The sequence below is a fragment of the Polypterus senegalus genome, chromosome 9 (genome assembly GCF_016835505.1).
Source record: "Polypterus senegalus isolate Bchr_013 chromosome 9, ASM1683550v1, whole genome shotgun sequence".
Taxonomy (NCBI): Eukaryota; Metazoa; Chordata; class Cladistia; order Polypteriformes; family Polypteridae; genus Polypterus; species Polypterus senegalus.
The window spans coordinates 157,280,352-157,298,456 of NC_053162.1; the positions used below are offsets into that span (position 1 = coordinate 157,280,352).

The window sequence follows — 18,105 nt, forward strand, 5'->3', positions numbered from 1 at the left end:
AGTTCATTTGTGGGTCTGAAAATTCTAATAGTTCACAACTCAAGACAAACATCTTAAATAACACAGAAAGCAAATGACAAAATTTACCAAATGAAGAATAAGACATACAAACAAAAGATAAGTGAAGAGGCTATGATGTGCTAAAACATTGTCATTGACTAAACTTTGAAGGTGATAGCTTTAAATTAATATCACTTGCAGGAATATGTATTTCACTCAGTTTTTCATTTTAAGCATCCCTGAACACTATGTGACCAATGTGTCTATCAGAGGATTGCTAACAGACCAACCAACTGTAACAAAATTATAAATATTTTTATGAGAACCTCCAATTAAATTGCTTTAAAGTGCTCTTCACTGAGTACAGGCTCAGAGTGCTGCAACATGTGTACAGACACATAAAACTGTAGATCAGCCTAAACACACAATAAAAACAACCGACTGACTAATAGAAATTCCTTTTTTTACTGTTAAGTGATTCTAACAAATCTCTTTTTAAAAATAGTTTATAAAAATGTGAAAAAAATCTACAGTCAACAAAATTAAATTCCAATCATTTTTTAATGCACTGAACCATTTCCTGTCTGGATTAATTTTACTTTTATTGTAGAGAAAAGTTTTTTCTGGTCATGGCCAGTGACTTTGCTTTTTAGGGAACAACTGCTTATAGTACCGGTTAATATCTTTGAAATAATCAACAATTTTGACTTGATCAAGTCCACGGTGCTGAAGCAGGGGGACTGAAACCAATGGCCCTCTGAATGAAGTTTCAATTTTAACAGTAGAAAACACAATTCCAGAGTAATTTTAACTGAAACATAATAATTTATATATGTCATTTGGCAAAAGAATTATGTCATACCAACAATGCAGTAAGAAAATACAGTTGCAGCCAGATGATATAGTTATCATGAACTTAAGGGAAGAACAGAATAATAGACAAGAATATAACACAATACCAGAAGGATTAAGAAAGCAAAAAACGGTCATTGGTAATGCTTTTTACTGTTAAGACTGAATGGCCATTTGTCACACTTCCTGGCAGATTATTCCAAACTTTAGAATTTTATCTTAAGATTCAGTCACATTTAAAACTCAGCATGTTTTATTGTGGCCTGACCTAACAAACAAAAGATCAAACTTTTTAGCAAAGGCCAAACAGCTAAATATATAATAATAATAATTTTGATTAAGTAAGCATACTGAAAAAAAGACACACATCTCTCTTCTAAAATGGTTTCCTCCTACACAAAAATGGTTTTCTGAATTTTAACAGAAACTAATTTTCCAGGCCAGCATCTATCTGGGTTTGCCATTGAATTCATAACAATGAAAAAACAAGAAAACCTCAAGCTCAAAGCAGCTGTATATTAACCTGTCACCTTTCTCTCTACCATCTTATCAACCTATTTTTTAGTGCCTGTTCTGTGGTGTTGTGACAGGAAATGGATGCTTGCATTTTCATAAAATGTTATTCTGATTATGAACATTTAACATTTCTCATCTGCCAGTTTTCTTCAGAGAAGCAATGTAAATTGTCCCAGTACATCACAAATCTAGTCATTTTTCCGTTTTTTTATTTTGAACATACACATACATAAATACACACCCACACATACATATTCACAAACGAGCACACTTAAGGACCCTTCCAGAAAATGATTGGAGTGTAGCCAGTATTTACACAACTCTAGTTGTATGGCTTCCAGCATGAAAAATCCACATTACTCTTTAACAAAAAAAAAAAAAATCTTTTTACTGCCTTTGTATGAGAAACTAAAATGTTCATTTTACGTTACTCACATTTGGAATCCATGTTTCCTCTCACAGTCCAAAGGCATGCAGGTTGTACAAACTGTCATTGTTAAATTAACCCTAGAGTGTGTGTGTGTGGTTGTGTGTTTGACCAGTGATGGACTGACACCCTTGTTCAGGGATTAATCCTGCCTTGTGTGCTAATTTCTGGGATAGGATCCAGGGGCACTGCGATCCTACCCTAGATTAGCAAGTTGGATAGATGGATGGATGGATAGATGGATGGAAGACTAGACACTAACACAATGTAGTAAACTGGATAAACAAAAGCAACGTGCTTGTCCTTACATAGATTCATAGACATAAATTCCACATACATTCCACACCCATCTTCACAAAGTTAGCATTCAAATTGTGCACCTCCTCCATTTCATTAAAACAGCATATTTTTGGCTACGGTTTTAGGAAACCCTATACTGGCTTGTTCTGAATAAGTGTTTTACGGCCATATATTTGTAAAAACATATAGTATAAATGTACTGGTATTGCAAACAGGGCTGTTTATTATCTTGTGCCTATTACTCCATTTAATCTACTGCCCTTTCTCTGGCCTATTATGTAGCCAACAAAGCAAGCTACAATACATGGATTTAAATTCCCTAAATTTCAAAACTAATTTTATGATCAAAATGTCAGTATTTAAAGTATAATCACAACATATATACCTATTTAACAAGCTCTACAAATGTAACTAATTCAACATGTTGATTTTTTGGCATCTGTGTTACAGCATGAAATTTAAACTTGGATAGTCATATTTTTGGCCTGAATTAATAAACAAGTCAAATGAATCAGGAGGAAAGGATAAGTAACAAAGGACAAAACTAATTTCAATTAATTTTGGGACCCAAACCCACTGGTAAACTCTTATCAAATGTAGTCTTTTTCAAATTTAATTTTTGTTTTGTCTAGGCTTTCCTAAACCTGAAATACTATATTCATTCACATCATGATACATACATCTGACCCACTACTTGGATGACTGCCTCTAAAACATTCCTACTCTTGTCTACTTTCTCACAGATTCTTACACAGGTTGCTCAAGAAATAATAATATGTACTCCCCTTAGATAGTTCTAATATTTTATTAGGTATGTGGTTAACTTCACACATATTTGTCTCTGGAATATTAAATCCAAACGTTTGGCATAGCTACATGTTAACCTAATATATTAACATTGAAAAGATTCAGTTCTTTTCATTCAACTTATTAAACCCCTATTGCTAAAGTTTAAATTTTCTCTTAATATACGTTATCGACTTATAAAACATTTTTGCTTTAAGTCTTCAAGTTTTTTAAACTAATTTTATGAGAGGAATTCTGGTGGGGTTTAACCCTGGGGACTATAGTTTTTTCCCCTACATCTCAGTAATGCACAAGTTAGATTAATAGGTGACAATAAATTGGCTCTGAATATGTGAGTGACTGTGTGTACTATGATGACTGGCATTCCACACAGGGCTGCTCCCTGTCTTGTGCCTGATGCTGATAATCTCCACCCTCCTGCAATGAAGAAATATGTCCCAGAAAACTGGATATATGGATGGACACATACGCATTTCAGAAAATGTAATTTCCATAACTTGTGGCATGCTGTGGTTGATCATAACAATTCTTCTGTTTTCCCAAAACATACTATAATTGATATCAATTATAGTCCATTTTCTAGTTTGAAGAAATGATTGAATGTACTTTTATTTTAAAATAATCCACTTTATTGTTTTAGAAAAAGGCAGCTGCTGCTCCAAATGTCCCAAGATGCAAGTTTAAATAACAGTCTGCACACTGTGCATGTTAAGTTTGCACTCTCTTTCAGTGTTCCACATGGGACTGTGTGCCCATTAGGTTGATTGCCAACTTCAATGTGCCTGGTCTGCTTCAACATGGACAGGGCTTTGATAAACTAGTGCCTTTTCCAGGGATGGTTTCAGTCTTTTTCTTGATGCTAGTAAGACTACATCAGAATCGGGCTGCACACAAAAAAAAGTTTGAAACATACAGAAATACATTTTTAAATTATCAATTATAGCCTAATTCATAATTATGATGTAAAATAAACACAAATTCTAGTTCTCTTCTACAGGGCAAACTGAAAACTTAGCTTTTGAGGTAGAACTTAGTCAGTTCCATTTCCCGTACATGTAGGCACTCAAAAATGCCTGGATCCCCAACCCAAATTCAGAATGACTTCCATGCAAAATATATATTAGATTAAAAAAAAAAATGTTTGATCGATTTAATATATACAAGCAGGTATATAACTTGGGCAAAGTGTTCTATATGTTGAAATATTTTGAATCCATTAATATAAAACAGAAATAGTTTTTTATTTTTACTATATTTTAAAAATTAAGGTCTTTCTGGTAGTTAAAGCGATAACCTGGTGGCTACATCATCACAATTAAAAGAAATCAAACTATATGTTTAATGTTAATTACAGAATTTTAGGCGTATGAATTTTTTAAACTTTGTTCTAAAAAAGAAATACACAACACCTAACATAAATAAACTATACTAAATAAATATATTATTTTTTAAACTGCAGCTGTTTTCTAAGTATTGGATTGGTAGCAGCATGAAGTACTAAACCAATAAAATTTCCCTGAATTCTTTTTCTAAAGAATTCTTTACTTTATTAAACCTTACAACTTTAAAAGCCTGGTGACACATTCTTTCTTTCTTTGTCAGAAATATAAAGAAAGAAAGAAAGAAAGAAAGAAAGAAAGAAAGAAAGAGTATGCAAAAAAAAAAATGTTTTTAAGATAAGCCTTATATGAAAAGAAAAAAAAAATAGACAGGTATCACAAATGTTGTGCACCGCTCCCAGGTTGCTAAGACAACCCCATAAATAGGTCAAGATGTGGGATAGATAACAGAGCAAAGAAGAAAACTCTTTAGTCTGCCTCAAAATGAAGAAAGGCGAGCACACAAAGGCATGCCTGCATGCACAGACATACATATAAACAAACATATGTTATAACAAATTTACACTTCCTGCAAAATGCACTCTATAAGTGGATCTCACTTTCCATAATTACATATAAAACTTTTTTGAATATAAACTTTCATCTATTTTTGAAACAGAACTTTAAACATAATACATCCAATTGTACTTTTCTCTGCTATTTATAAAGTCCTAAACTGTTACATAAGCTACACAATCCTAAATACTTAACAGTCAATAAAATACTGGACTTGATTGATTTTCATTTGCAACCTGAAAAAAACAAAACAAATGTATCATACATGAGCATCTATCTCTGTGCGCATCTGAACTCATCACTTGTCAGGGCCTAAACAATTTCTGTTGTTTATTTCTGAAATTTCTCATTAAACTTTCATTTACAAATATATGTAATTATTTATACATAGCTTTATATATAGTAGGTATCAGAAGAGACCAAAGAGTCAAACAAATGTAAGATTAAGTGAATGCTGAATAAGAAGTATGTATTTTAGTGTTGTGTTGTCAATAAGAAAAAACAAAACATGCAAATTTAAAACATATGTATCTACATTTAATAATCCTCATTATCTGTGTGGTGTCTGCACATTCCTTTTCGATGCATGAATTTTCCTTTGGGTACTTCACTTTTCCTCCTACATCCCGAAAGTTGTTAAGATTAGGTTAACCTGCAAGTGTTAACTGGCCCTGTGCAAGGACAAATGTCAGAACGTGTGCCTGGTGATAAACAGACATCATGTTTAGGGCTGGTTTCTGCCTTGTGTCCAGTTGTTCTGGGATGAGTTCCAGCTCATCCACAAAATTAAACTGAATTTGTATGGAAATTCTGCATTATGTTAGAAAGTTTTTTAATTTCCTATAGTAACTTTGCAAATTACATTGGAGCAGTTTTATCACAGGATAAGATGGCTTTAAAAGATTGCAGCAGTTTTTTTTTTTTTGAGAGACTTTTTTCTTACCTGTGTAGCCAGCAAGTGCTGCAGCTGGTATTACAGGCTTGTCCTTGTTCAGCTCAGCGCGTTCCCTCACGTAATCTTTGAAGGTGCCCTTAGGCTTATGGTTGTGAAGGGTGTTCATGTAATCTTCAGAGTCAAAACTGTCATAAGATGGTACACGCTGAAGGCTGCTAACGGAGGACTGACTACTCCAGGACTGAGTCAAATGATCACAACTTTCAAAGCTGTCAATACTCTCAAAAGAGTCCTGTCCACCTAATTTACCTTTGAAAGAGAGCAACAACAATATTTTAGATAAAGCATTTTGCCAAAATACAAAGTCAAGAATTAAACATTGTTCCTGGTATTCATCAATGAGCGAGGACATAATAATTTCCTTTAAGAATATTAGTATTTTCCTAATAAACTTGAACAAGGAATTTACAACATTTAGATTTCTCGGATTTAAAACATATTTCTAGAAATGACATTATCTTTTCTTATCTGTTTTATCTTATTTTGTCTCACCCTTGGGGAACATTAATTTGATAGGATAAATACTCAGATTGAAAGCTTTTGTTACTATAATCCCAGTTGTTAGACACATGTACAACTCTTAAAATAGTCACACATGAAAGATATATTTTAAAATTCAACTGATATATCCATAATTGTAAAAACACGCACTATTTAAAAAGATGCATCTAATAACACTCTCTTAAATTCTTTTTACAATGTATACATTATACTAGGTACAATGTGTTATGCTCAAAATGTACAGTATTCTTTTAAACAAGAATAATGCATCATAATCTATAGAAAATATTGAATACCTTGTACTTCACATTTTCACACTTAAAATATAAAATAGACCCATTGCCCTCTATTTTATTTATATATGAATATTGCACAAGCACCTGTTTATAAACACAATATTCATAAAAGTAATGAACAAACTGGAATTACTAAGAAATGTCCAATGGCATTAAAATATAGTTGTATTATTTCATTTTTTGAATGAAATGTGCAGTCTCCTGTCTGAGTTACATATTCTTAGTTGAGTGTGAGAAAATGGTTAACAAGGACATTTACTTGACAATATATTCTGCTTGTCTTTCTTGTGAAGATCTACAAGCAGCTTCATCATGCACATAAAAAAGGCCTTAATGGGTGTTATCTGTGCCAGAAAACAGTTAAATTATTTTAAATCCTGGACCAATTAATCATATTAGTGGTCATCCCACTAATGTGACCAACCCATCTTCCTCAACTTCAGCAGAGTAAGAAACAACATATGACAATGACAGAAATTATAGGGAACACTTGAAAAATGTATCATTTGGTCCAGCTACTTCATGTGCAGGTAGAACAAAACTGCAAATTAATTTTCAGACTTCTACTGGCAAAAATGCATGGACGGTGTTTGAGGACTGTGTACAGAAGTAAACTAAGGTACAAAGATTTGATTAACATGTAGCAATTTCCTATTCCTGTCCTCATTAATCTGTAAAATTTGCAGTATATACTCAATACTTTTGGTAAAAACCTCACATTTAATTATAAGTCAAATTTACTTTATTCTTATTAGATCATTGCAAACTAGAAAAAACCATTAACATTGATCATGGCTCGATTTATTTGTGACTAACTTACCTGCCAATTCTAACCCTAACGCCCTTTAAGGAACCATGCTTTTATCCTTGTTATTCATTTGTAATCATTTTTTTTATTAATATAAGTAAGAGCCAAGTAAAAAAATCAGTATTCACTAGTCACCTCAGATTTTTTTAAACATGAATATATTTCAGTACTATAAAACATAACTAAAACTTCTGTTCCACACCATACTGAAACTATTATGAGAGAAAGAAGAAAAAGAAAGTAGAGCCTAATTCTTTAGCTGGACAGATTGGATAACGGAAACAATGTCTTTCCTTAATACCTTAAACTTCAATATTACCTTTTACTACTCTACTCAATATTCCTAAAAAATTAATTTTACAACTTAATAAACACAACCATGAATAGAATTGATCCCACAAAACAGTATCTTACCTCGACTGATCCGCCCCACACACATATTGTCTGGGGAGATAACTTCCTGTTTAACTGGGAAATAATCACCAGGTTGTGGGTTGAGGGGTAAATCATGTAGAATTACAGAAGGATAATCCTCAAATTTAAGTGTTTGTAGTTCTTCTGTGCTGATTGAATGAAGCGTTTGGTATGATTCTGTGATGAAACCAGGCTCCGAGTATTCTGAAGGTGGAACACACTGAGGATGCTCTATTCCATAACCTGGTGGCAAAAGATGAAAAGCACAAAAGCTAGCAGGTTATGCTTGTCATGGAAGTTAATAAACATTTATTATCATAAAACATATTATGCTTTACATAAAGCTATTTCCTAATCTATTTCCAGAACTTCAGCTATCAAACAAAATACAAAAAAACAATAGAAAAGTTTGTCTATCACCCTAGATTATCTGTCCTAAAGTAATAATAAAGAATACCATTAAGACAACAATTTTCTGCAAGCAGTATTATCATTTTACTCAAAAAAGACAAAATAACTAAAAAAGGCAGGCTGTTTTCAATTAAATATTCGTAAACAACAGCAAGAAGAACAAAAGTAGCAAAGGTTACATGCCACTTGGAGGACATGCATAGTACAATGCAATACTTACTATTAAAGTAATCTGTAGTATAGCGGGATTCCGGGAAGTTAGAGGTCACACCATTGACAGGATAATGCTTTGCAACTTCTAAATGAAAAGAATGTCAAAGATCAAGAAATTGCTTATTTAACAGTGCTCATAGCTCTCATGAAAAAATGCAATTATTTTATTTCTGTTGAGTTCTTATTTTTCATCTATAGCTACTGAACTAAAATGAAATAAACAAATAAAAAAACTATATGCTTTCTTACATTTATAAAGTTGAAAACTTGTACTGTTCACACAATGAACAGCCACTAAATCATTAGAAATAAGAAATTTGCTGGGTACATGACAATTGTAAGTTATTTCTTTTGCTAATAGCAGTAGAACGTATGAAAAGTCAGCATATACGCTTCATGATTTTCTCAGTTTCTCCTTAGACAGTTCACAGGCAGTTCAAAAACACTAGCATTCACTATCTCTAACTTTGCCAATCTTAGAATTAAAGATATAATACAAAGCTAAATTTCCTATTATAAATTTGTTTTCTTTCTTTGTTCTTTGGAAACAAGAAAAGAAAAATAAATTAGGTTCACTGAAATGCAAAATAATATGTTTTATTAAAACATTAAATTAATTATGTAGAGTATTATTTGTTGTAATCTTGTTGATCTCAAAATAATACAACTGTACATGGGCCATCCCCTTCATATTAGTATTATCCATGAAATTGAGGAAAATTGTTTTCTTGCATGTAGAAACAATGCTGAAAAAATACATGTATGTATGTAATATTATATATATACATATACACAGTACAGGCCGAAAGTTTGGACACACCTCCTCATTTAATGTGTTTTCTTTATTTTCATGACCATTTACATTGGTAGATTCTCACTGAAGGCATCAGAACTATGAATGAACACATGTGGAGTAAAACCATTTCAGGTAACTACCTGCTGAAGCTCATCGAGAGAATGCCAAGAGTATGCAAAGCAGTAATCAGAGCAAAGGGTGGCTATTTTGAAGAAACTAGAATATAAAACATGTTTTCAGTTATTTCACCTATTTTTGTTAAGTACATAACTCCACATGTGTTCATTCACAGGGTGGTCTAGATAGTCTGTATGACTTTGATTTAATATATACACACACATATCCACAGGGTGGTCTAGATCGTCTGTATGACTTTGATTTATGCAGGGATGATTCCAATTCGGCATGAAGACGATTCTTCACGTCGTCAGTTTGCACACTTCTCGATGGTCCGGGATTTTTCGGGTGATTTTCTATGTAATAAACTTAATAAGGTATAGCGTAATGAAAATTGCATACCGTAATTAGATCTGGATCTCTCTCTCTCTTTCTCTGTGTGTATATATATATATATATATATATATATATATATATATATATAGGCAAATAAGCTATCATGGAAAAATACATGTACCTTCCAGTAGCGTTTCTAGATGGTCCCAAAGTATGTCTCCAACGAAGTCTGGGGCAATCTCCAAAAAACGGTCCTTACCCAAGGCACAAAGGGTGGCACCATTCATGCAAAATTTGTGAAAATCTACATTCTTTAGGCTAAACTCATTCACTATCCATGTCAGCCATTCAGTCACATGGCTCTCTGTCCACTGCCGGGGATCTAGAAATATATAAAAGCAATTTGTAAAAGGCTAGTGGATGTACAATACAATAGGACTGCAACACAACAATAAATTCTTTCAATGGGAAATTCCAATGAACACAGTTAACACTGAGGCAGACTATTTCATTTAAATCTGTAGGCTTTTAAAGGAGTCAAAAGACAAGAGTTAAAACAGTAATTACAATAAGTTTTCATAAACCAAGATACATTGTCTCAATTAAAACTGCTTATATTTAAAGGGTGCGCTCTTTTTGCAGCATGAATGAGAAATCATTTATTCTCTTGTTGCCAAATGTATAATGTGTGCAAGCTAGAAATTCATTTTTCACAATTTACACAATGCATATGTATTTTTCTTTATTTAAATGTGAATTGGATTCCTGAGGCTCCAGCTATCCAGAGCCAAAAGGCAAACATATATTTCTGGTCACAGAAACCTCAGAGCCCCAACTCTTCTTCAGAACAGCTGCCATATTACAACAGCTTCAATTAAAATTCTTCAAAAGTCATAAAAACATAGCTTTCACACAAACCACCCCTACACCTATTTCCTGACCCGCTTATTTCAGTTCATGCCTTCTTCACACTTACTCAAAATGCCCCACTTTACGCCAAGCCTTAGCAAGTATTTTGTATCTTGACAGTATAGAGATAAACTTTTGTCAAATTTTGTTTTCATCTGTCATTAAAATGCTTCTTTGATGTCCATATCATGACCAAGCAGAAATTCTATATCATATTAAAATCGACTCCCCTTTTGTGGATGTTGTATGCAAGCAGAGAAAGCACTTGATTAAATGTGGTCGTTGTCTGTTCATGACCACCTCTCAATGTGGTTTAAGCAATCTGCTCACAATCAAAAACATTGCCCTGGTTTTTATTGTGTGAAAAGGTGCTGTCCGATTGTGAATGGATCACTAAAAATGTATGTTCACACAAGGTATACAAAGAAACACAACAGGAGTAATCAAGCTAATTTATACATCTTTCAAATGAGGGCATAAACACTGGAGTTGTCTTGAGAAAACTCCACAAAACACGGGAGGAACGTGCAGGCATGCACAAAACCTTTAAATCAAGGTTAGGCATAATGATTGAGATGTCAATTAAAAATACTTACTGATAATCATTATATTTGGACTGCTTTTCCCCCATATTTGTTCTATTTATGAAAACCTATATTAGACGTACATGGGGTTCAATATGGGGTATTCTACATATCTAATTTTGCTTTAAATAAAATATTATTATCCAAAAAATCTAACTGGTAAAAACAGAATGTGAGTGATTAAAATATTGATAAATACACGTGCAGCCAAAACCAACCAAACAATTCACAATCACTTGCAGCTACTGTCAGCAGGACACTATTTAATTGTACTATTTTATTAACACTGTTATAACTCGTGACACAAGAGACAACAGACTAATTATTACCAAGCAGCTAACTGTCGTGAATATTTTCTCTGCAAGGTGAACTTTGAATACTTATGAAACAGCTTTTAAGATAAGAGAGTAAAAGTGTAAATGAAAGAGTGCAGAAGTATGTAGGAGAGAAGGAAGTGCTACAAAATGATAGAAGGAGGAATGCTTTTCTGTGAAAACAATAATTTGTTCACCTCAACGTTATATGCCTGTTTTAATTCAACTCTCACCACTGCTGAATATACCATACTCATCAACTAAAAACAAACCTCTGCTATCCTATGGCATCACTAGCCATACATCCACACATCCAGCAGCTGTCACCTCCAGCAATGATATTGTTTCTCTGTCTCTCTACTAGTTTTTCACCTGTAGAAGCTGTCAGGCACTTATTTGTGTTTGAGGGCCATACAGAAGCTCTCTAGTAACTGTCAATAGCTTTTTGGTGTCCCCAAATAACAGGCCAAACTTTTCTTAAAGACAGTAAGAATATTTTGATTTAAACAGTTCAAAGTATAAATATTAATTTTTAAACAGGACCTTGAATCCAGACAGCATTTTTAAAGCTCATGAATTTACTTTTCAAAATTTAAAGTTCAATTACTATATTGGACTGCTGTCAAGTCCATCCTGATAAGAGATGAGCACAAGGCATTAACCTTAATTAGGCATCAGTCAATCACAGGGTACTCTCAACCCATGTGGTAATATTCACTCACACTGGGGTGATTTAGCTCTATCATTTTAAATTATCCTATAAGTCTGTGCTACCCTAAGTAAAACTGCCAATGAACACAAGGAGAATATGAAAACTGCACACAGATAGCAAACAGACCATATTCAGAGCAATAAGTCAACACAAAAAAATATACCACCAAAAATATTCAAACAGCAGACATCTATTACTCCTCTAACTGGGATCACTTATTTGGGCAACTACCTTTGACAGCCAACTGTATATGTTCCCCTTATACATGAAAGATTAAAAGATGCAACATATTTTTGTATTTCGTGTTGTTTCAAACTTTTATTTAGATACCAACACAAACCACAAAAAAGTATAAAATACTGTATAATGCTAAAAAAATACAATAGGAGGCAAAAACCGTAGAATTTGCATATTGATGAAGACAAAGGAAAGACCTTTTCACATATTATAAGGATTGTATTCCACAGTCTTGGTTATATGACTATGCTATACAACATTATAAACAGCAGGAGGGCTGCTCATTATATAGTTAATAAAATAGGTTCTAAAGGCATATTTGGTCTGCAAGGGGATGCAAGGGTAAGGGAACCAACAAGGTCAATATAGACCTCTTAATCATGAAAGATCTTGCAAGGTGACGATATGGATAAAATAATGTTAGCCATTAATTAGTATATACATTTAACCATGGGTAATTTTGTGATAGTACTAACAATTTTATCTATTTGTTATTATTACAGTATATATAAATTAAATATAGAAACTTGACATGATGATTCATTTTCCCAAACTTATTTCATGCTAATTCCTCATGGATCCCTACAGTGCACTTCAGGAGAAATGGTAGACTTTGGTTAGTGACATCAGAAATACATTTCTTGCACGTCTTTCTCAGTACAAAATTCTGTCCAGGAGCTTAATGTCTAATCACTCTTGGTTTAGTTTTTCTTTTTATATAATTCTAGGACAGAAGGGAAACAAAACAAAACAAACTGTACATACCCACAATAAAATATGAGAAATTAAAATTTGCAACATCTATAGCTTTCATCAACAATAAATTCTTCAGGATAACCTTTATATATAAAACCCATGTTTGCACTTTTCTAACTGGGTATTGCTTTATCAAGGTAAGGGGAAAAAAAAAAAACTAGAAATAAACAGCTACGCATTAACTTAACAAAGATTATAATACAGAAAATGCAACATCATCAAAAACTCACAACCCTAGACACAGATAAGTAAACTGAAGCACATAATTTTTTAAATTATTTTTACCTTTTGCTATTCCAAGACGTTGCTGTACTTTTGCAAAGTCACTGAATGATGCATTTACGGCTTGAAACATCATCTCTTTACTGCCTGGTGTAAGCAAGGGCACATCTCCACATTCAAGGTCTGATGGAATAAAAGAAAGAGCCATAACATGAGTATTATTAAGACAATCTGAAGCTGTGCTATATGAACTTTTCAGAAATACTGTGCGCCTCCTTGAATTTAAACCAACAAGTGTGATTTATCAATTTACAATGTATTGCAAATTGAATTTGTAACTAATAATATACTAAAGACATTTGCTTTCTTTTCCATTCTTTGGTGATTTTCCACTTAAAAGCTATAGGTTTTATAAAAGGAAAAAGTAGTTGCTGGATTATGATCGTTGACAGGTAAACATTCTTCAGCTTATTTGGAGTGTATTTTTTCACTGGTAAAGGGTAACTGTAAAACAGTTTTATCCTTACCAGGCCATTACATTTCATATGCAAACTTGCAGCTTTCACAACATAGGGATCAATACCCAGATAAACAGGATATATGCTTTTTTCCCTCAAATTATTTCCAACTGTAAACTTCTTTCACATTAAATCAGTTCTTTTGAATATCAGGGCTTTGAAGTAAAAATATTTTACTACTGCATATCTTATTCAGTAAAAATAGATAACTGGTTGAGGAACTGAATTCTTTAGGAACACTGCAAAAAAGTTGACATTATTAGGCACTCATTACTACTGTACTTGGAAATCAAATGTCCAGTTTTGTAACTCATTTTATGTCTTCATTTGTGAATGACAGCAGAATACTAGGCCTTATGCATTTAAGGCAATGATTTTTACTTCACATACAATATTTAACGAAACAGTACAAACAGTTGCATCATCAATTACAATCTCTCATGTGACCCTCTGTGTATTTAGCAAGGATTTATACAGAAAAGATAAAATTAAATTAACTTTCACATCGGAAATCCCTATATTTTACATGAAAATGTTTTGTACATAAACCTGCATGATTAGTTTCTGTGTACCAAATATGTACATTTCAAGTGTCTAGGAGTGAGTTAGTTAGTTGGTTAGTTAATTAACAGTGTATGCTTCTTGTTTCAGATCCAAGTCAACATTGATGCCAAAAGCTACAAAATCAAGTATTGTGAATTCTTAACACCTGAGATAATCTTACAGTTAAATTTGGCTTATCATGCTTGTCTAGTTAATGTATAATAGGAGCCTTCATATGTTATACTCAAGATTTGAACTGCCAAGATCCACTGTAGTAGTATGCATCTTCAAGATAACCCAAGGTCTGTCCAACCTTCAAAAATTATAGCAGAAGATACTGTTGCCACCAATGGATTCATGCAACAGAAGACAATGGGATTTAAATATCAATTAGATTAACCCATTTTTCATGGACATTTCAACATTACAAGGATTTCTGCAAGTCAAGAATGAGCAATGTTAGACTAATTAATTCAGACTGTAAGAAATTCAAGAAGCACTTCAAAAATGGAAGGAAAGTTGGAATCAGGACTATGATGCAGAGACCAAACAACAATCAAAACAATAAAAGCATGGTATTCTTCAAAGCAAACGGAAGCTAATGGACAAAACTAGTGCTGGCAACATCTTGTGTATCATTGTTTAAAATGTTGAAGGTATTGTCCATATTGATCACATACCTCAAAAGGTTCACATAACCAGTCAATACTATTCTCATTTGCTGTAACATCTGCATCATTCAATTATGGAAAAAGTACCAAGGAATACTGTTACCCATTCTGTTTCACAACAGAACCACTTGCTGAAATTACATGAGTTGCAAAAGCTGCTCTGTCAAACTGTGAAACCACACACACCCTGTTCTCTAGAACTGACACCATGCGATTATCTTCTGTTCCCCAATCTGAAGTGCTGCCACTAAAGGATTTGTTATGTTAACCCAGTCATAAAAGAGTTCTTACATGAGAAACACAAAAAAAAAAGTGGTGCAGAAAAGCTTTGTGAACATCTTAACAGGTGTATTAGTAATTGCGTCCAGCTAAAGGCTTTCCGATCCCTCTTTGGGCGTGTAGTTTTATGTATTTTTATATTATATATATATATATATATATATATATATATATATATATATATATATATATATATATATATATATATATATATAATATTTCAGGTGACTACCTGTTGAAGCTCATCGAGAGAATGCCAAGAGTGTGCAAAGCAGTAATCAGAGCAAAGGGTGGCTATATTGAAGAAACTAGAATATAAAACATGTTTTCAGTTATTTCACCTTTTTTTGTTAAGTACATAACTCCACATTTGATGCCTTCAGTGAGAATCTACAAATGTAAATGGTCATGAAAATAAGGAAAACACATTCAATGAGGAGGTGTGTACTATATATATACACACAAACACACACACACACACACCTGCACCTCCACACTACATACTATATACAGTAAATTAGACATAAACACACTCATGCATAGATCATACATGTGAGTCTATTCCAGGGCCCCCTTTCAATACAATACTAAATGTAGCTATGCTAGAAGATCAGAAATCAATTTATTCTGCTTTGAAATACATACTATATCTGAATGACCTCTGACAGCTGATATCATACCTCAGGGCCAAACTGCCCAGAAATTAGAATCACCAACATGACATATGTATACCGCAAGCCCATTCACCGACCCCCAATTCTATCCAGCATATAACAGAAGGCCTTAGATACTAATTAATGAAGTAGATCGCCAGCTCTACCCAGAATGTACAGAGGCAGACACAGAAAGAGCAGTGTATTCCAACACAACAGGGGTCAGTTTCTTGGAGTCAAAGGCTGAAGGTCAGGCGGGTGATGTCACACAGTGCCTTTCTCAATTGCAAACCTCTTTTGAAACAAGGCTACTGTCCTATTATCAGCCACCAGGGTATCAGAACTGAAACAGAGACCTCTTTCATAACTTAAACAGTCCATGCTGAGAGGCAACTGATTTGATTAGATCCTTCAGCCTTAGGGAAATAGAGTAGAAGATAACATAATTCTGACAGATCTATATATGGAAGATGAAACTGCTTGTGGAACTTCTCCAAACGCTTTATGCAGCTCTAAAAAGCATTTCATACACAGGTAAATACATTTATCATCATAGTCAAATCAATCAATTCCCTTAAGCATGGACAGATAAAATATGTCAAATATGAACTAGTGATTCTTTCACCTAGTCTGAAGTTTCATGTGAGGGGAAAAAAGGAGAGAATTTTTTTTCTTCAGATGTTGTAAGCATACCTCTGACTATCATCTGAGCAACTGAACCATCAACGGTATCTTACAATGACTCAAAAACGAATCATGTTACTACTCACTTTCTGTACTAAACACTAACCACAAGCAGCAGTAATTCAATCTAAAATGTTAAATTAAATCAATTTAATGAAGTTCAGTTTTCAGGTTAGCTTTCAAAAATACTGAAGTTTTTTAGTGCAGACTGTTAATACTGTCTGATGACAAGATAAGCCTCCCAAGATTATGCACAAGAAGTAAAAACATCTGCAAAAATGCACAGCATTATGCTAGGTATCTTAAAACACTGTGTCATGTGCAGAAGTTCAGGACTTAAACTTAGAAAATGTGTACATTAAAAAATGTAAAAGAAATATAAATATATTCAACTGCTTTTTCTGTTGTTGAAAAAACATTTGCAACCTTAAAAATAAATGTAGAATATTCATATACAGTAAGTATTTTTCCCCCAAACCAGACAGCAGCTTATTTGATCAGATCAAGCAGACATAAGTCTAAAACTGTTCAAAATCATATTAAAACAACTTTGAACATCCCCACACTTTAACAAGCTCCTTTGTTTCTTCTTCTTCTTCTCTCTCTCTCTCCCACACAGTTCTAAACCATTTAACATGAAGGCCTTTTACACAAAAGCAAAACCATTTAACACGAAGGCCTTCTCAAAAAGCACCTCTTTAGTGTGACATTGTGGTTACAGCGGGGGCGCTCATTGCTTAAACGGTACTGTTTTCTTAAAAAATAAACCCATTATAACCCTTTTTTTACTTTTCTGTTTTATCTGTCACTACGAAATCTAACATACATTTATATATATATATATATATATATATATATATATATATATATATACACACATACACACACAAATCAACATTTTTCAGAATTTTTAAGGAATGAACCAAGAAAAAAAGTTTTGTTTTTTTTTTTTTGTCACTTTACCAATAAATGAGTATTTTATGCAGTATTTAAAGCTAAATTAAACGAATACAACAACTCACAACTATTACAACGAATTCAGGAAATACAAATAAGAGTAACAAAAGTCATTTGTTGTTTGACTATTACGGTTTCTGTTAAAATGTTATTTTTAACCACTGACATATTCTCTGAAGCATAGTTTAAGGCTAGTTTTTGAGAAGAGGTGGGCTTCAGAGACCCGTTTTCTAGGTCAGTGTTTTGATATACTTTAATAGCATTTTAAACAATACAGCTATGTTTTCATGTTCAAAAGTGTGTGTGTGTGTATATATATATATATATATATATATATATATATATATATATATATAATACACATATTATATATTCTGTATGTTAGCCTAATAAATTATTCTGCTTTACCCTTTAACAGAAAG

The 18,105-nt window shown here is 33.0% G+C and overlaps 1 protein-coding gene across 4 annotated transcripts in view; it reads right to left on the bottom strand.

Annotated features, from left to right (window-relative positions):
• Window positions 1-18,105, bottom strand: part of ets1 (v-ets avian erythroblastosis virus E26 oncogene homolog 1) — a 95,110-nt gene that overhangs the window by 9,617 nt on the left and 67,388 nt on the right. For all 4 annotated transcript variants that reach the window (XM_039764057.1, XM_039764055.1, XM_039764056.1 and 1 more), the window contains 5 exons: window positions 13,442-13,561; window positions 9,826-10,026; window positions 8,403-8,480; window positions 7,772-8,014; window positions 5,741-6,001 (listed from right to left, as the gene is read on the bottom strand). In XM_039764057.1, the coding sequence (XP_039619991.1) occupies window positions 5,741-6,001; window positions 7,772-8,014; window positions 8,403-8,480; window positions 9,826-10,026; window positions 13,442-13,561 (903 nt within the window). The remainder of the gene's footprint in view (window positions 1-5,740; window positions 6,002-7,771; window positions 8,015-8,402; window positions 8,481-9,825; window positions 10,027-13,441; window positions 13,562-18,105) is intronic.